The 20850-nt window shown below is 39.9% G+C and overlaps 1 protein-coding gene across 1 annotated transcript; it reads right to left on the bottom strand.

Annotated features, from left to right (window-relative positions):
* Positions 1-836: 836 nt before the first annotated feature.
* pde12 (phosphodiesterase 12) lies at positions 837-13541 on the bottom strand. The gene is made up of 3 exons (XM_020537419.2): positions 12153-13541; positions 6328-6406; positions 837-2294 (listed from the first exon to the last, which is right to left on the bottom strand). Exons 1-3 carry the CDS (start codon positions 13368-13370, stop codon positions 1852-1854), a joined length of 1740 nt encoding a protein of 579 aa, XP_020393008.2. The 5' UTR covers positions 13371-13541; the 3' UTR covers positions 837-1851.
* Positions 13542-20850: the final 7309 nt, after the last annotated feature.

Here is a 20850-nt window from a genome sequence, read left to right as displayed (position 1 = left end):
AGCCATGACCATCTTCAGTGTCTAAACAGGCTTCAAGGGCCAAATGGTTTACTTCTGGTTCTTAACTTTTTTTTTTGTTCAGATGATAAAATGAACATCACTTCCTACACTTAAGACACTTAATGGAAAAAAGTGCTCTGTAAGAAACAGTAAGATGAGGCCTGAGGGTATATCTACTTCTGCTGGATCTGTCCTGCCACCGGAACAGGATGTACCTAGGTTTGGAGGAGACTGGAATATTGGATGTAAGCTTTAAATTTAGTATACTCATTAGCAAAAAGAGGTCCCTGCAGGGTTGATTGGGTGAATCAGGTGATTTCTGGTTTTATTCTTCCTCCTTTCTATACCACTAACTTGTAACTGGACCATTTCAGTTAAGAGTCAATCATGTTTGTGTACATCGAGCAGCTGATTTTCCTCCCTCTTGAAAAACAGTAATAAATATTTAACAATAACCCACCAATGAAACTAGCATTTTATTCCAGATTTATTAATTACTAACACTTAAATTCCTAGTTTCTGTGGTGAGCATCCAGTGTCCAAATCTCTGAATGACTGATCATTACCACTGGAAAGCCACTTAACTCAGTTGGTGAGATAGCTAGCACACCGGTCAGAATAATGCCAGCAATACAAGTTTAATTTGCACTTCAATCGAAAATACAAGTGCAACGAACCACCACTTTCAACTGTAAAGATACTGCCTCACAATTAACTATGTCTAGGACCTGTCTCTCAGCAAAGCATGCAAAGATGTGTGATATTACCACTTAATATAATGATGTCCTTTGATGCTAAGGTGCTATATTTTTAAAAAAAAAATCAGTCACTTAGTCTATATTTTTCTTAAATTTATTTACAATTTTTCACAATTGAAAGTTGACTTTAATTGAGCTTTACATTTGCACTTTTCTAAATGCAGTATTACCCAAAGCCAGTTAAGCTAGCATTCATGATCTCTAGTTCAATGAAAATTTTAAAAATTTATTATTCAGACTCTTACACAAGGTGAAATTGGCAGTAAAATAAAACCATGATCTCTGATGTTATGCTGCCCTTTTGTTATTTTGGAAAATAGTGATATGTGGAAGGGGCCACTAATTCACCATTGCCAACATTCTTATCACGCTGCATCCTCCATTGTCCTCATTATATAGTGTCAGTGTATTTTCATAACTTTTAGGTGAAGTTTATCATTTTGACATATCCTTTTGAAGGTAAGGCTGGCTAATTGAAAGTCGAGGTACACAGTTTATTTTGAATTTTGCTCAAATAATCTTGACAGGTCAGGAATTTTAGCCTTTTGAACAATAATGGTTTAATTTATTTGCACTAAATAGTCAGTGATGTTCAAATCTTTAATCAGCAACATTTCCATGATCTGCCTCTTGGAATATCCAGTGGACATAATCTTAATACCCAGATGGTTGGCTGTGTATGTTCACCATATTGTACATAAAGAAAAATCCATATTTTCAGTATTAAATTATAATTTAATGTTCTGTTCGGAATCTATTGTTTCCTTAAGACTGCACACAATATTTCAGTGAAATGTGAACTTTTTGCATCAATTACAAATCCAGTAGTTGCTCCATTCTGGTTTTGGTTTTTAGTTTATAAATATCCATTTTGTTGATTGCATTGCATTAAGACTATAAAAACAAACACCAAACTACAGGAATAACAGGTTTGTTAGCTTCAGGCAGTTATTAACAAAGATCACAATCCAAAACATTACCAATCATTATTTTCTTTTATAGATACTGATAACTATTAATAAGGGCAGTCCATTGTTTGACATTGTACACATTCAAAATTGTTAACTTCCAGAAGTTACAGGAGGCCCACAACTTATTTGCACTTCAGATCACAGATCAGTGCAATATGATCTGATGGGTGGGAAACACTTGGCAGAGCCGAATGGCAGGTGATTTCCTCATGACTTGGAAAAGGAATAACCTGAAAAACTTCAAACACATTCATATCTACAAAAATATAGTCCAGACAACCCTGGAAACCACCCACATAATTTGTGTAAGCAGGTTCTCCACAAGCACTTCTTAATTTAAAGGAGTGCATAATTGACATGCTGCAACATTCTTCCTCACCGTTTGAAGTCCAGTCTGGGTGATCAGCAGAAATATGTCCCTTGGTGACAAACTCATACAAACCTGAGTTTGGGCTGCTGTTGAAGTCACCACAAAATATTACTGGTATATCAGGGTACATTTCTGCTGTAATGTGTTGAAGGTGACGAAAGGCAATTGCTATCTGGATAAGGCGAATATGGCCTCCTGGCAAAACAAAATTCAATATGAATGCATACACTTCGGTGTAGAAACTGATGAGACATGATATCCAACAAATCATATTGGCATAAAAACAAAAAAGATGATACAACTAGCAAATGGATCTGGCATATCTGCAGGGAGAGAAATAAAGCTAACATTTCAAGTTAAACCTGACTCTCAAAATTGATGCAAGGTAGAAATATGATTGGATTTGCAATTAGGAAGGATGGGAGATATTAAATGACAGTTATCTTGGAACAATGGCAAAGGTATTAGTAATAATTGTTGTAGAGGGGCGAAGTATTTGTCCAAGTTGAATATAAACGCTAGTACGATGAACAGTTCTACTAAAAAGCAAGAATGTCAAAACAAGATTCAAACACATGCCAAAAACAGCAAGAAAAATAGGACCAATGTTCATGACCTGAAATTGTTGAAATCAACACAGAGTTCAGAAGGCTGCCAAGTGACTGATGGAGTTTGCACTTTCTTGAGTTTGCATTGCACTTTACTTAACATTGCAGAAGATAGAAATGTCAGATGAGATGAGCAAGTTGGTGAATTAAAATGATAAGCAATCAAGACCTCAGGGGTTATGCATACAGATTCAGTGGTGTTCTACAAAAACAGTCACTATTTGTACTTGGTCTCCCCAGTATAGAATAGACCACATTGAGAAGCAAATACAGTAAATCAAATTGAAAGTAGTACATGTAAGTCACTGCTTTACTGGAAGCAACGTTTGAGGCTTTTGTAAGGTTCTGATGATGCGATCTTGTACAGTAGTGCTTCTAATATGTCTTTCTGCTGTTCAACTGAAGATTACCTTCTACTGTGGGTGACAAGACCCTTGATGTCCAAACTTCAGTAATGTCCGACCCATTTTCTGCATTTCTGCTCTCACCCCTCCAAAACCATGATAACTTTTCCCTTTCTCCACTTTCCACCTCAATGGCCTCCAGATTCAACGGATCATCCTCTCTCACTTCCACCATTTCCAGTATGATGCCACCATCAAATACATCATTACAATACTGATGGACTGGGAAAGTGAAGGGACTGTTCCCTCCATTGCAGTCTGTTCCACTCCTCAATCATCCCCAAAACATCACCCTTTCCCATGCAACTACTGGAGGTGTAATACTTTTACTTCCTCTGTTCTGACTGTCCATGATCTCAATACTCCTTCCAAGCAAAGGAATTATTGACTTGTATTTTTTCAAATTTGTATACTCATATTTATACACCCACACTCCTCTGTACTGGGAGACCAACACAGATTGGGCAACTGCTTTGAACAACACATCGTTCAATCCACAAGCTTGACCCTGAGCTTCCAGTCATTTTCATTCACCACCCCCTGCTCTCATACCCACATTTCTATCCAGCCTGGAAAGGAGTTGGGAATTCAGATCTGCCACTGAACAGCAGAGTAGACTCCATGGGCCGAGTAGCCTAACTTTCTGGACTCAACAATGAGTTCAACAATTTCAGACCTTAAATCCTGTCCCCCTTTTTGATTTTTTTTTGGCCATGTTCTGGTTTGAATCTTGTTTTTCATGATTTGCTTCAGACAGTGCCATTTGTGATACGAATCGTGTGATATATATCCCCATATACACATTTTTAATGCATTAACTGGATGTGGGCATCAATGATTGGGCATTTATTACCTGTGTGTGTGTGTATGTGAGTGAAGTTAATAATTAACTTGCAAGTACTCCTGCAGCCATGCACCTTCTTTTTGTTTCAGAGGTCTGACTTTAGAATTAATGGGTATTTGTATACATTGGCAGGGTTTTATGACGGACAAGATAAACAAGCTCCAGCGTAGAAGGTCATCTTAGGGGAAACATCCATAGTTAATACAGACTTTTTTAAAAAAAGTTCTACTTAAGTCTTGAACAGTCATGTGAAACAAATGAATCAAAATATAATCTAACAAGCCAGGTTTCAGTCTAGGATCTGACTTGTCCAGGAACAACATCAGGTCGGATCATAACTTACTCATTTTTATGGCATTTATACACTTTCTGAACAAACGTTTTGTCTCTTGACACAACCATTACCTTTGTCATTTAATCTCTCCCACCCTCCATCTCATAATTCTCCTTTTGTTCTTCCTTCCCCTTTCAACAGCAGTTAATCCATCATATTCCTGCCCTCATTCAGTTCTGAAGAGTCATATTCATCTCATAACATGTTTCTCTCTCCATAGATGCTACTGGATGTGTTGAGTATTTACAGCACTTTTGTTTAAATGTCAGATTTTCAGCATCCATGGTAATTTATTCTTAGATCATTGTGATCAGCAACAGATTCTTGATCCACAAATCCCAGTTTTGTTTTTCTTTTATTTCATGGACGTCCCATTAAGCCACTGCCTTGCCTTAACTTTAAAACAATTTTTCATAAGTCATTGCAATGTCCATCTACACACATAATATTTGAGAGTATAAGAACCAGTCCACCATCATGGCAGCATTAAAATGAAAGAGAACTGAGTCACCCAGGACACCGAGCAATACCAAAACTTCAACCTCCAGTGGAAAGCTAAGTTGAACTCTGGACTGGAATTTAAATGTGTGTGTTGTATTCCCTCCCCTCTAGTTTGGTCATTTAGTAAAATGTGGTGCACTTCTTACAAAGATGTCTAATATGTGGTCAATTTTGTTCTTTTCTTTCATTTTCATAATGTTTTTATTTAACAATAATTCCTTTCATAATGTCAGCAGGATTTCCATCCCCATTTTCAGTTGCAAACAATGTTATGGAATTGGCCTCTACAAGGAGAGCATCTGACCTTAACTGATGGCCTGAATTGCAGGAATTCTTAAATCACACATCTTAGGTATGCTCTATAGCAACAGTGCTGGGAAGGGAAAAGAACATCTGCCCCTATGTTGTTTAATAAAAATAACACTTCATACCATTAAGCAGTGGTTTCACTAGGATTCCCATAAAACACAACAGGGAATAGGCATTCTCATACAAACAGTTTGCACTAATGTACTATTTTTGATATTATTAAACATCCCAAGGATTTTCACAGATATATTATAAAATAACATTTTACACCAGACACACAAGTATGAGGACAGGTGAAGAAAGCCAGTATCTGTGTAGTGTCTTAAAAGGGAGGAGACAGAAAGAGGTAGAAGGGTTCAGGAAGGGAGTATGAGGGGTTGGGGCCTTAGCAGTTGAAAACATGACCACCAATAATGGAGCAATTAAATTGGGATTGCACTGGAAGAGACAAAACAGAGGAGTGCATTGTGTTATACGTCTGTAGGAAAGTACAGAGGATAGAAAGGGATAAGACCACAGAGAAATTTGAAAACAGGAATTACAAATTTAAGTAGAGATATGGCTTAACTAGCAACCAACACAGGACACGTCAGTGAGCACAGGAGTGATGATGAATAGACTTTTTGACACAGACCGATGAAAATATGTAAAACCACTCAAGAATTCTGATGAATGGACAATGTCTGAAATATCAGCATTCTCCTTCCTTTGCAGATACTGACCAACTTGGTGTTTCCAACTGTGATGATTATTTAATTTAAACTTTTAGTTTGAAAATTGAAATTTTTAGATGCAAAATAAATGAAAACATCCAGTTTGAGAAGATGGTCAACAAGCTTTAAAGTAATTGTAAAGCAAATATTGTTTTTTTCTATTAAAAAGGTCATAGTGGAAAATATTGAAAACTAAACAAACCTCTGAGCTTCTTGGTGGAGACAAGATGTTTACAGCTGTCTCACGAAAGAGTTAAATTATTAACATTGATTCCAAAAGCTCAAGAGGTCAGGCTTGAACATTTTAATTATTTAGTTTAAACTTCTATCTCGGACATCCCAGGTGCACCACATAGTTGTGGGGATAGATTGCAGGGAGGATTTTGCAATTAAACAAATTTCAATGGAGGACATTCATGCCAAACAGATGCAAGACCAATATCCACAATGGACAGAGGAGAAAAGAAAAGGAAGAGAATAGCACAGTAGGTAATCTTAAGAGATATAAAATTTACCTTTTGGATGCCAGTAAAGATGAGTATTACCAATACACAACTTCTTTGATGAATCTTTAAGAGACTCAAGTACACAAACCTAAATAAAAATAAGTATTTAGGATCATTAATGTACAGGAAACACTGAATTAATCAACAAGTTCCCGAGATATTTCAATAATTCCGCAAGCTAGTCAATGAGATCATGACTGAACAGTAAGTTAAATTCACATATCCACCTTTTCCCCACATCCCTTAGTACTTTTCATTTTAAGTCAAATCAATCTCAGATTTAAAATTAATGATTAATTTAGTATCCATTGATGTTTGCAAAAGAGTTCCAAACGTTTTGCCAATATTTCATAGCTCACACCTGTAAAGGTGTGTGACATTAGACTTTGGCCTCTGTACTGGTTTCTCAACTAGTGGAAGTAATCTCTCTCTAAACACCATAACAATTTTTAAAAATTAGTTTGTGGTATGTGGGTGCAACTGGCTGGACCAGCATTTCTTATCCATCTCAAGTTGCCATTGATCAGGTGATCATGATCTGTCGTCTTGAATAGGTACAGTACGTTTTGTGTAGGTACACTGATAGCATTAGGGAGGGAGTTCCAGGATTTTAACCAAGTAACTGAAAGAAAGGCTATATACTTCCAAGCTAGGATGGTGATTGTTCCCATTAATATATTGTACATGTTGATAAAAATCACCTTATAAATTTCTAAATTGCAATTAATATAACCCTCGTTTGTGTAATGTCTCCTAGTAATTTAATTCCTGGTATAATCCTGGCTAATCTATACTCCCCCTTATCCAAGGTCAAAACACATGTTTTAATAGATCTGGTGTTCAGAACTGCTCACTGCATTCCACATGTGGTCTAACCAGGGCTTTGTATAGCTGCAGCATGACTTTGTATTTCAGTCCCCAGTATATAACGACCAGTATTTTATGACAATAAACCCAAAATTGTGTTGTTGTAGTTATATAGAGCCTTGGTGAGGCCACACCTAGAATAGTGTGTGCAGTTTTGGTCTCCTTTTCTGAGGAAGGATGCTCTTGCTCTCGACGGAGGTTTAGCAGGCTGATTTCGGGGATGGCGGGTCTGACAAATGAGGAGAGATTGACTAGGTAGGGATTGTTTTAGCTAGAGTTCAGACAAATTTTGCAGGGTGGGGGGGGCGGAATCTCATGGACTTATAAAACTCTAACAGGACTGGACAGAGTAGATGCATGGAGGATGTTCCCGATGGTGGGCATGTCCAGAACCAGGGGTCACAGTATGAAGTTTCAGGGTGGACCATTTAGGATGGAGATGAGGAGACATTTCTTCACTCAAAGGGTGGTGAGCCTGTGGAATTTATTACCACAGGAAGTAGTTGATGCCAAAAAATTGAATGTATTCAAGAGGCGACTAGGTATAGCACTTGGGGCGAATGGGATCAAAGGTTATGAGGGGAAAGCAGGATTAAGGCTATTGAGTTGGACAATCAGCCATGATTGTGAAGAATGGTGGAGCAGGCTTGAAGGGCCGAATGGTCTCCTCTTGCTCCTGTCTTGTATGTTTCTATGCTTATATTAGCATGTAGGTACAACATGGAAGGTGATGGCCTGGGAGTTTTAATCGCTTGACGGTTAATTCAGACACCCAGATATGTTCTGGGGACCAGGTTCGAATCCCACCATGGCAGATGGTGGAATTTGAATTCAATAAACATCTGCAATTAAGAATCTAATGATGACTATAAATCCATTGTCGATTGTTGGGGAAACCCACATGGTTCACTAATGTCCTTTAGGGAAAGAAACTGCCATACTTACCTGATCTGGCCTACATGTGACTCCCAACCCACAACAATGTGGTTGACTCTTAACTGTCCTCTGGGCAATTAGGGATGGGCAATAAATGCTGCCTAGTCAGCAATACCCTCATCCCGTGAATGAATAAAGAAAAAGCAAGTAGGATGGCAAATATCATTTTAGCTTTTACTATAAGGTAAGGAAGTCCTGCCACAATTGTACATGTTGAGAACCGAACTGAAACTCTGTGCAGTTTTAGTCTCCTGATGCAAGAAAGGAAACACTTTAAATGGAGGCAGCGCAGTTCACTAGATGGGACTCCTAGAATTATTAGGTAATCCTATTCATAGGGAGATTAGATTGTGCTGAAACTGTTTGGAAATAAGAAGGAAAGGTGATCTCATTGCAGTGTATAAAATTCTGAGGAGGTTTGACAAGGTAAATACCTAAAAGGTTGTTTCCCCTCAATAGAGAATCTGAAACTGAGGGGCACAGCCTCAGGATAAAGGATCCACCATTTAGTACTCAGATTGAGAAGGTCCTTCTTTGCTCAGCCATTGTGAATCTTTGGCATTCTCCACCCTAAAGGCCAGTGGATATTCAGTTGTTGAGTGTGCCAGGTTAAAAATATACAAAACGAAAAACACATGAATTTCAAATTGGCAGTGTGTTCAACAGCTCTAAATATTTCATCATATGTTGGGCTGTAGAATTGTAAAGTAAATTGCTTGCTAATGGTCAGCAGCTGAGTAAAAGCAGAACTCAAGTTAACAAATGCATGGGGTGCAGAGGGAACTATGTTGCTTCATTTTGTCCAAACATATAGAAAATTGATAATATTATATATCCTTAACCCACCCAAGCCGTTTGTTAACAACATGATGGAGAATAGGAGAACTGCTGTAAAAAATGTTATATTGAGTATCAGGTATTTCAAATCCACTAAGCCTGGATACACACAAAAAAAAAAGGAATTGTGTTAAGATTTGCATGGGTTGGCATTCTAAAGTGGTTGAAGGATTTTGAAACTGAATTGAAATTGAAAGGGATTAGAGAGCTTGAGAATTTTTAAGTTCACATATGATGTTATTTTAATGTTATTGACTGAAGTGATCTGTGAGTAAAGAACTTGAAATAACAAACCAAATTAAGGAGCACAAGTCAGAGTCTATTATTAAGACAGCATGCATAATAGAATACAGTGAATTTTAGAACAAGTTGTGGAAATAGATAAACTCGAAGAGAATACGAATATAGACAATTTGAGCAACGATCACACCCAAAGGTTAAGATATGAGTGACAAAATAATTATAAGATAAGCAAGATCATGTCCTCTAAAAGCATAAAATTTCAAGGAATTTTATGACTCACTTAAGCTGTAAGTAACAGTTATAACTCTAAAATGATTGAATTTCATCAACAGTAATACGATTTAATGCTGTTAATGACTTGTTTAATGTTTAGGTTTACACCAATGAAATGACAGGATAATTCACATTCTATTTAGCAAAGAGAAATAGTATGAAAATTTTTGGAAGTAGAATGATAGGAGGAGAATAAAATCTTTTGCATCATCTCCAATCTTAAAAAAAGGTGAGATGGCTTGGAATCAGTCATCGAACTGGTAATTTGAATATATTAAGGATGACGGTACATGAGGAAACCAAACTTCCTTTTTAAACCAACTCAAAGCATGCAAATAGAAGACATGTTGGGAAGTTAAAGTTGTAATTGCAGCTGCAGCACTGAGAGACAGTGTTTATTTTAACCTTACAAGGTCAAAATAGACAGATGGTACTCCCAAGCTTGTCAAGTTTATAAATGGATTATAGTACGGTGATTGGCTAAATGTAACATAAATGTAATCAGAACTGATCTTATAGACTTTATAACAAATGTGTAGAAATTAGCATACTTTCTGACCTTTTGTATTAATGTATAAGATTCTAAGATTCCACATAGTACAATCAAACCAGGGAAAAATAAACAGTCATAAGGAGTGTCTGATTTGATAGGAACTTTTCTAATTAAGCTAGGATTGAGATTGCTCAAAGACATCAATCCAGAGTCCAGATTACGTTGGCCTCCCTTTTCTCTTTAATGAAGCAAAGAATATTTGTCTGAGTAATGTCACAATGACAATCTCAATGAAGAGGATGGACCCATTGATAACTGACAAGGAGCCTGTCAGTAGACAGTGGAGTGAGGGCGTGACTTTGGTCAATGTCCATCACCTTTAAATCATGTTTAGCTCAGGCCAATCAGAATGAAATTGGTCATGTTGTAGGTGTTGCTTGGAAAGAGTTAACTAACAGTTTTCAGTGACCAAGATGCATCTAGTGAGAAACTTTAAAGTCATCCCACTTCCAGCTGGGAAAGGATGGTGTTTTGAGGTATTAGACACTTTATTTGGCCTACTTTTGAGCATAGGAGTTGGGATGTTGCGTTGAAGTTGTACAGGATGTTGGTGAGGCCTCTTCTGGAGCACTGTGTCCAGTTCTGGTCACCCTGTTATAGAAGGATATCATTAAGATGGAGACGGTTCAGAAGAAATTTACCAGGATTTTGTGGAAATGGAAGGTTGTGTTACATGGGGAGGCTGTATAGGCTGGGACTTTTTTCACTGTAGTGTAGGAAGTTGAGAGATGACCTTATAAAGTAATGAGAGGTATAGATAAGGTGAATGGAAGATGTCTTTCCCTTAGGATGGGGATTTCAAAACTGGGGTCATATTTTTAAGGTGAGAGGAGAAAGATTTTAAAAAAGTTTGAGGGGCAATTTTTTTTTTACAAAATGGTTCACATGTGGAATGAACTTCCAGAGGAAGTGGTGGGTACAGTTACAATGTTTAAAAGACATTTGGAAATGTACACGAATCAGAAATGTTTGGAGGGACCTGGGCCAAGCACAGGCAGGTGGCACTAGTTCAATTTGGGATTATGGTTGGCATGGACTTTAGTTGGACTGGAGAGTCTGTTTCTGTGCTGTATGACAACAACTCAACTTGGGCATTTGCCAAGGGACAACAGAAAGAACTGAAAGGGAAAATAATGTAAGTTTGTAGGTAACGGCAAAGCACATACTGCAGCTAGGAGATGCATATGGTGATACAATCACATTAGTTCAAATATGATTGGATAATATAATCATGTGTACTACTTGGAATGCAAGTTATGCAAATATGGTTGGTCAAAGTTTAATTAGAAGGAAATACTTTTAGATATAGATAAGAAGCCTCTATTCAGCTATAAGAGTAGCGTAAAACCTTTGCTCATGATGATGATTTGAGTTATCTGCCAATTTTTTTTAATGTGTACTTCTCCCATGCATGCATGAATAAACTTATAAGGAAGAAACCCAAGTCTTGTCTGGTCTTAAAGGAAAGAAATAGTAGAATTCACCAGTAACACTACATTGAAATCCACTTTCCATAGTGCACATGGACAGATATCAGCAAATTCATCTGTCTTCCTCCTTGATCATTTAAGTCATTAGTAAATATGGTAAATAGTGGAGGCTCCAATACAGAGCCTCATAGGTCACCACTAGTGGTACACAGCCTGCGAGAACTACCCAGTCTCTTGCTGCAGCCAATTTCTTATCAAATTTAATAATTTGTCTTCAATGAGGGAGTCCTAGCATATGGCTTCCAGAAAGTCACAGAAATAACATCTATACTTGGTTACTTTAAAAAAATGCATTGAGGTTTGTCAGGCAGGACAACATTTACAAACTCTCTGATCAGTGGACCGTTTTTAAGATGTTTAATCACTCCATTCCCTGTTATAAACCCAGATACTAATGTTGCTGGGAACACATGTTGCTTAGGATTTCGGCTGTTTCAGCAGTAGTTTGATGCTCCAACATTCTGAAGATCTAAGATATATTGCATAAAATATTCTTTAAAGTTCCTAAGTGGATCTTCGTTAGTTTGTTGTAATAATATTCATTATAATGCATTTTAATGATCAGAGATATTATACTGCAGTTGTTACTTTTTTATTCTATTTATTAATACTAAATTTCCACTCTAAAACAGTACCTGGAGTGTGGTTGATCTTTGCAAAACCTTTTCTTTGACTTTGGGATTCGTAGAAATCTTCTCCAAAATCTCGGCGTGTAAAGGGTCCGAAACCAAAGCCTCGCTTAAGGTCACATCATGTTGACTTAACAGCCGGTACTTGGAGGCTCTGAAGAAAACCGAGAGGCCTTCGTGCTGCTTCTCCTTGATCCGAAACGCTCCCTGAAAGCCGAAAGCATTAAGGGCCGGGTTCAAGCTGTTGGTAAACACGCTCTTATCCACCTCCTGGAGACAGATGATGTCGGCATTGTAGCCGCTGAGCTCTTTCTTGACAAGGTTCTGCCTGTAATCGAGCTCGAGTGCATAGGGCGGACAGTAAGGATACAGGGTATTTCTGGAGAGCTCCGTCTGAGCGTACACGTCGGCTAGGATGTTGTAAGAAACCACCCGGACCAGCGGTTCCTCCAGGGCCCGGCGGGTGAGCCACTGGCGGCTGTCAAAGGTACAAGCCCCGGGACCGGCCTCCACCACGCCAGCACTTTCCAGCTCCACCGGTGCCCCGAAGCGCCGCTCATCGCCCGGTTGACATCTCAGCTTCAGCTTCAGGCCGATGTGGCTGTTGCTGGGGGTGAAGATCCGGCCGTTAGCCGCTGGTTCCCAGCTCCCAGTCGCCTCCTTCAGCCACCACTCGAACAAGGAGTGCGAGGCCTCCCCAAACTCCACCTCCACCTTGGGGCAAACCGGGAAGCCGGCCAAGATGGAGGTGGGTAACCGGAGCTGGGTCAGAGTGGGTGGGTTTCTCTCCACTCGGTACCTGGACTCGCCCACCTGTAAGATAGCTCCATCCTGCCAGGCCTCGGCATTCCTTGTGTCCCCGGGAACCGGTTGCTCTCCCTGGTACAGGATCACTGGCAGAGCCGAGGCCTGTAGCGGGGCCGAGGCCGCCTCCTTACGGCCTTTCCGGGGCTTCTTGGCCTGAGCTTTGACCAGGTTGTGGGCGATGCGGCCGAGCGCCGTCTGCAGGCTCTCGCTCTGCTCCCGCTGCAGATGCCGCTGGCTTCCGCCCTCGGGCCCGAGCCGCAGCGAGATGGTCAACTTGGTCTCGGTGGGGACACAACGGACAATTGCGGTCTGCATGGCCCCCCAGCCCGAGCTCCGGCTCGAGGAAAAGCGGGCAGCCAGTCGCTGTAAAGCGGCTGAGGGCAGAGAGCGGACGGTGACGCCGACCAGGCCGCACATGGGGCCCGTCCGCCCGGTTCAGGCGCACATCCCTCACCGCTGATCCCCAACAGGAAAGATATCGGCTCCCGATTAGAAATACATTAAAATAGTAAATCCATCCTATGGAGGGGAACTTATAAAACTGTGTGCGCAGCGCGGGCAGGCGGTTTATTGTTTAATTTATTTTAAAATGATTCAGGAACTAGAAGGTCTTGTGTCTGTACATTCAGATGCCTCATCACTCAGTCTGTGTACTAAGCCGACTGTGGGGGTCACTCCGCCACACATGGAGATGAAGATTAAAACAATTATTTCAGACTTCGATGAAGCACAAGAAAGATAGGGGGATGGCTGGTGTTTTAGTAAAACCTAGTCACTGTAAACCAAATGTATGCTGAATTAGTGCTATAGGGAGAATACTGTGAATTGTACAAAGACGAAATGGTGCAGTAGTATGAATGCACATCTCCAACCCAGAGTGAAGTGTGAGGCTGTCATGAAGATGCTGGAGCAGTTTGTTTTTAATTGCAAATTGATGTCCCAGTATTTAAACACAATAGTGGCCAAAAGGGACAGCATACATCCTTTTGCTGACTGGAGAGAAAGATGTGCGAGAGCTGTGATGACCACAACTGAAACTGGCCTTTATTTCGAAGTGAATGGAGAAAAATAGGGAAGTCTTCCTAAAAGTATCCAAGGCAGTAGTTAGTCCACAGCTGAAGTACTGCAAACAGTTTAGCTTCCTCGTATCTAAGGAAAGAAACACTGACCTTGGAAGCAATCCAGAGAAGGTTTCCTAGGTCTGGTTTTTTTTTTAAGAGAGAGGTTGAGTAGGTTAGGCTTGTATTCCCTAGAATATAAAAGAATGAGGGGCAAATTTACTGAAACATGTAAAATTTTTCTGGACTGAGCAGCCCCCAAAGGCCTGTTAGGTTTCTCCCCACAGTCCCTATCCAGAATCCTGCCAGTTCAGTGTATATGAGCAGTGCAGACTTTGCACATGATGTAATGACGTAATGGGTCTGGAGTCATGTGCATGCACAGTTCCAATGTCAGCAAACTCTACCTATTATGTTAGCTTTACAAAAATGAACACTGCAGCAGAGTTCTTGCTGAGAATAAGTATCAGAAAATTTGTTCACTAAAACAACTAAAGAAACTACAATGCTTATCACAGACATCAATGTAGTCTGAACTCAAGCATTTAAGAAGCTGTTTGACTGTCTAATCTTCCTGATGAATACTGATGTACAGTGGCAGCTATTGAAGTTGGGACAGATACCTTTTATATGAGAATCTGCGAAAACATAACACCATAATATCACATGGGAGGATATTACACAACTCTTTTTTAAAGGGAATGTGCTTGCCTGATCCTCATTACGTGTAAATAGTATAAACATGAACCATACACATAACATGAATTGTCCCAGGGAATTTCCTGGAGAAAAGAAATTCACAACCATTCAGATCAAGAAGTTGAGAAATAAGGCTGCAACCACAAATCAGAAGCTGAAATCTGATACTCACTCAGACTAACCTAGAAGATCTTTACTGAAATTTTGGAAGAGTTATCCAAAGAACGATGCCCTGAAACCAAACAACCTCATGTTGATGGTGAGATAGTAAGAACTTCCAATGCTGGAGTCAGAGATAATACTGTGGATCTGGAGGAAAACAGCAGGTCAGGCAGCATCAGAGAAGCAGCAAAGCTGACATTTCAGGTCAGGACCCTTCTTCAGAAATGGGGGAAGGGGTGGGAGCTCTGAAATAAATAGAGAGAGGAGGGGTGGGGCTGGGGAAGGTAGGTGGGATGGTGTTAGGTGAGTGCAGATGGGGTGCACAATCTAAAAATTAAGGCCACACTATTCAGGAGAGATGTTAGGAGGCACTTCAGCACACAGAGTGGTAGATGTTTGGAACCCTCTTCCACAAACAGCAGTTGATGCTAGATCAGTTGTTAATTTTAAATTTGAGATAGATAAATTTTTGATCAGCAAAGATATTAAAGGATTATGGGCCAAAGACAGGTATATAGAGTTAGGTCACTATCAGCCATGATTTCACTGAATGGTGGAACAGATTTAAGGGGCTGAATAGCCTACTCCTGTTCCTATTTCCAATGAAATTCAACAAGTAAGATGACTTGTGTCAGAATGACAGATACACAAAGAAAACGGCATTACCAATATGTTCTGTCACTGCAAATGATTTTGCAGATTGAGCTGCTGTGAAGAAGAGCTGCAGCTCATTCTGAATAAACCATGATAAGGACTGGAAGTACAAGATCCTCCAAACGTAAGCAAAGAAACATTGTGTCTAAATGTATCCAGAGTGTTTGACAAGAAGGTTGTATGCTTTGAAGGCTGAGAAGAAACCAGTGATTCATCCCTCATAAAGTTACAATAGAATTAAATGTAAATTTTGAAAGAGAGCTCCATGAGATGGAAAAGAATTCCTGTAGCCATAGAGCCCATCATCGGTTAGACCCCTTCATTGTGAGGGAAAAGTCAATGGTAGCCATAAATTTGTCTGGATCCCAAAGATTTTTAGGTAATGATGCTTCTTATTACTTATTTTAATACGATAAGAAATTGAAGTGAAAATTGAAAGTCACCGTAACCTCAGAACTAGTCCTGTGAACTGAAGCCTTTCACATGGGTAGGACAGTAGTTGTGCAGTATCATTGTTTATAAGCTTCCCAGCCCCTCAGCTGAATTGATTAATGACTCCCCAGTGCTCTTTCATCTTGTTAACCTGGCGTGTTTCATGCAGCTTGGGAACATTGCCTGTTAGAGCCATAATTCGGGGTTGAGTTCAATTAATTAGCTATTTAAATATTGAAGAAATTGACCCATAATCTCTTCAAAGAGTTTCCCACTTCCTTTGGAACATGCCCTGGTGAAAGTGGGAATTGGATGAGATCCCACCAGGTTTCCAACATGTCAAGATTTTTCAGGAACTGAAATATAAATATATATTCTTCCATCACTTTAGTTCTGTCTGATCTGCATTTGCATGTTTATTAAAGTTTTTGTGATAAAATGGGGTTCCATAATTTTATTACTTCTGTTCAGTATTTACTTATTGTAGGGTAATTTCAAAGATTTATAGAGGAGTAACAAAAACGAACAACATAAAACTGGAAAATTGTTCTTAAAGACTTTAAACATCAAAATTAATGACGTGGAAACACAAACATTGTGAAATACTTACTGCACCAGTTAGAGAATTACAGTTTAAAGCAGTTTCAAGAAGGTAGGCAAAGAACACTTCAGAGATTTTATTTTTCATGTTTACTTTATCTATTTTTAAAAATAATTAAGTGATTATACAAAGCAAAGCAGTTACAGAACAAATCAATAAATTAAAGTTGTACCACCATTTTTGAAACAAAGTAATTTATTTATAAGGAAATAATGCATCGACAAGAACTTAATAAGTATTCTGTTTGAATGTTAATTTGAACAAATTACAGATCAGAGGATGAAGTAGCCAGTGTTCAGACAGATAGAGCAAGCAGAGAATCTGTGAGGAAGGATAAGCAGTTGATGGGGCAAAGTGGCAGTCAGTGCGACAGGTTAAGGTGTGTCTACTTCAATGCAAGAAGTGTCAGGAATAAAGGTGATGAGCTTAGAGCATGGATCAGTAGTTGGAACTACGCTGTTGTGGCCATAACGGAGACTTGGATAACACAGGGGCTGGAATGGTTGTTGGATGTTCCAGGGTATAGATGTTTCAAAAGAAATAGAGAGGGAGGTAAAAGAGGTGGGGGAGTGGCATTGCTAATCAGGGATGGTATCACAGCTGCAGAAAAGGAGATCGTGGAGGAGGGTTTCTCTACTGAGTCAGTATGGGTGGAAGTAAGAAACAGGAAAGGAGCAGTCACTTTTTTGGGAGTTTTCTATGGAGTCCCCCCAAAAGCAACAGAGACACTGGAGAACAGATTGGGAGACAGATTTTAGAAAGGTGCAAAAGTAATAGGGTTGTTGTCATGGGTGACTTCAACTTCCCTAATATAGACTAGAACCTCCTAAGTGCAAATAGTTTGGATGGAGCAGATTTTGTCAGGTGTGTCCAGGAAGGATTTCTGACTCAATATGTAGATAGGCCGACTAGAGGGGAGGCCATATTGGATTTGGTGCTTGGCAACGAACCAGGCAAGGTGTCAGATCTCTCGGTGGGAGAACATTTTGGTGATAGTGATCACAACTCCCTGACCTTTACTATAGTCATGGCCAGGGATAGGAGCAGACGGTATGGGAAAGTATTTAATTGGGGGAGGGGGAATTACAATGCTATTAGGCAAGAACTACGGAGCACCAATTGGGATCAGATGTTCTCAGGGAAACGCACGACAGAAATGTGGAGGTTGTTTAGGGAGCAGTTGCTACAAGTACTGAATAGATTTGTCCCACTGAGGCAAGGAAAGGATGGTAAGGTGAAGGAACCTTGGATGTCAAGACATGTGGAACACCTGGTCAAGAGGAAGAAGGAAGTTTACTTAAGGTTGAGGAAGCAAGGATCGGCCAAGGCTCTAGAGGTCTACAAGGTAGCCAGGAAGGAACTGAAGAGTGGATTTAGGAGAGCTAGGAGGGGTATGAGAAAACCTTGGCAGGTAGGATCAAGGAAAACCCCAAGGCTTTCTATACTAACGTGAGGAACAAGAGGATAGCCAGAGTAAGGGTAGGGCCAATCAGGGATAGTGGAGGGAACTTGTCAGAGGAGGTAGGAGAGGTCCTTAATGAATACTTTGCTTCAGTATTCACCAGTGAGAGGGACCTTGATGTTTGTGAGGACAGCATGAAACAGGTAGATATGCTCGAACAGGTTGATGTTAGGAAGGAGGATGTGCTAAAAATTTTGAAAAACATGAGGATAGATAAGTCCCCTGGGCCAGACGGGATATACCCAAGGTTACTATGGGAAGTGAGGGAAAAGATTGCTGCCCCTTTGGCAATGATCTTTGCGTCCTCACTGTCCACTGGAGTAGTACTAGAAGATTGGAGGGTGGCAAATGTCATCCCTATGTTCAAGAAAGGGAATAGGGATAATCCTGGAAATTACAGACCAGTCAGTCTTACTTCTGTGATGGGCAAATTATTGGATAGGATTCTGAGAGATAGTATTTATGATTATTTGGAAAAGCACAGTTTGATTAGCAATAGTCAGCATGGCTTTGTGAGGGGCAGGTCATGCCTCATAAGCCTTATTGAATTCTTTGAGGATGTGACAAAACACATTGATGAAGGTAGAGCAATGGATGTGGTGCATATGGATTTTAGCAAGGCATTTTATAATGTTTCCCATGGTAGGCTCATTCAGAAAGTGAGGAGGCATGGGATTCAGGGAAATTTGGCTGTCTGGATACAAAACTGGCTGTCCAATAGAAGACAGAGGGTGGTAGTAGATGGAAAGTATTCAGCCTGGAGCTCGGTGACCAGTGGTGTTCCGCAGGTATCTGTACTGGGACCTCTGCTCTTTGTGATCTTTATAAATTACTTGGATGAGGAAGTGGAAGGATGGGTTAGTAAGTTTGCCGATGACATGAAGGTTGGTGGAGTTGTGGACAACGTGGAGGGCTGTTGTCGGTTGCAACGGGACATCGACAGGATGCAGAGCTGGGCAAAGAAGTGACAGATGGAATTCAACCCAGAAAAGTATGAAGTGATTCATTTTGGAAGGTTGAATTTGAATGTAGAATGCAGGGTTAATGGCAGGATTCTCGGCAGTGTGGAGGAACAGAGAGATCTTGGCGTACACGTCCATAGATCCCTCAAAGTTGCTACACAAGTTGATAGGTTTGTAAAGAAGGCGTATGCTGTGTTGGCTTTCACTGGCAGGGGAATCGAGTTTAAGAGCCGTGAGGTTATGCTGCAGCTCTATAAAACTCTGATTAGACCACACTTGGAATATTGTGTTCAATTCTGGTCACCTCATTATAGGAAAGATATGGAAGCTTTCGAGAGGGTGCAGAGGAGATTTACCAGGATGCTGCCTGGACTGGAGGGCAAGTCTTATGAGGAAAGGTTGAGGGAGTTAGGGCTTTTTTCATTGGAGCGAAGAAGGATGAGAGGTGACTTGATAGAGGCGTACAAGATGATGAGAGGCATAGATAGACTGGATAATCAGAGACTTTTTCCCTGGGCGGAAATGACTATTACGAGGGGGCATATATTTAAGGTGATTGGAGGAAGGTATAGGGGAGATGTCAGAGGTAGGTTCTTCACACAGAGTGGTGGGCATGTGGAATGCGCTGCCAGCAGTGGTAGTGAAGTCAGATACTTTAGAGACTTTTAAGTGACTCTTGGATAGACACATGGAGGATAGAAACATGTAGGGTATGCAGGATAGATTGATCTTAATAAGATAATAGGTAGGCACAACATCGTGGGCCATAGGGCCTGTACTTTGCTGTACTGTTCTATGTTCTATGTTCAAATGTCCATTATCATGGTCAAAGTGATTCAGATAAAGTGTTCTGGGAAGGATGGGACGTGTTCTGGGAAGGATGGGACATGTTTGGAAGACAACATCCCACGGAGAGGAAAAATGGGTTGGAAATGGTCTGTTAGTTTGTAGAATAGAAGAATAAAGGATTGGTTTATTTTTAGAAGGATGACGATAACAGATGTAAGGGAGAGACAACCCAAGTAGAGACAATTATTCAGAAATGGGCAGCTAACAGGAGTTAAGAAGGAATAAAATCAGAAATTGCTGGAAAAGCTCAGCAGCTTTCTCTCTACAGACGCTGCCAGATCTGCTGAGCTTTTTCAACAGTTTCCGACTTCCAGCATCCACAGTTATTAGCTAGGAAGGAAGTTTTGTGCAATCTCGTCATTGTTTTCTTTCTTCTTAGATTTTTTTATGATTGACAGGACCACAAAAGCAAGGATTGATGATCAACAATGTGAGAACCCTAAAATTGATGCCTAAAGTGATATTCCAAATTAATCTTTGCAGTAATTGAAAATGCTTTATCAAAAACCTTCAATTACATTTTGATATTTTCCACAAAAAGAAATTGTCCTGGCTTATGCATTCAGTAAGTAATAAAGCAACAACAATCAGAGTTTGTTCCCGTCCTTGCCAAGTTGGCTTTCCTTGTTTCTTTGTGCATGGGCTATAATAAAGAAAAGATACTCATGGTTTCTGCTTCTGATTTCTAAATGGTGAATTGGTGAAAAAAAATCTCATAGCCTGATCGGTCTCTCTGTAGGGCTGTATTTGCCTCTCATCATGTTATATAAGGTATTTATAATTGGTAAACTGTTTGATGCCTGTGGTGGTGCTAGGGTAACATCACACATAGATTGACCCAAGGCTCATGGCAATCTAAATGTTAAAATGAAAAATGATTTAAAATATACTATTTTTTATCTTACACTGTCCATTCATGACCTTTAGCTTACTAACTGCTATCTAGCACCCACTTCAATGGGCATGCTTTACATATCATACCATATACGCTAGAAATGATAGGAAGTGGTATGTTGGA

Source organism: Rhincodon typus, chromosome 16 (assembly GCF_021869965.1).
Source record: "Rhincodon typus isolate 14 chromosome 16, sRhiTyp1.1, whole genome shotgun sequence".
NCBI classification, from domain to species: Eukaryota; Metazoa; Chordata; class Chondrichthyes; order Orectolobiformes; family Rhincodontidae; genus Rhincodon; species Rhincodon typus.
Note: the sequence above shows the minus strand (reverse complement) of the source record. Positions and strands in the feature narration are given on the sequence as shown.

Excerpts from the sequence above, each read along its gene's own strand:
- pde12 (XM_020537419.2), bottom strand. The coding sequence starts at position 13,370 with ATGTGCGGCCTGGTCGGCGTCACCGTCCGCTCTCTGCCCTCAGCCGCT. Across the intron at positions 6,407-12,152 it reads AAAGATCAACCACACTCCAG|GTTTGTGTACTTGAGTCTCT; the intron begins GTACTGTTTTAG and ends ATTTTTATTTAG. Across the intron at positions 2,295-6,327 it reads TCTTTACTGGCATCCAAAAG|GAGGCCATATTCGCCTTATC; the intron begins GTAAATTTTATA and ends TTGTTTTGCCAG.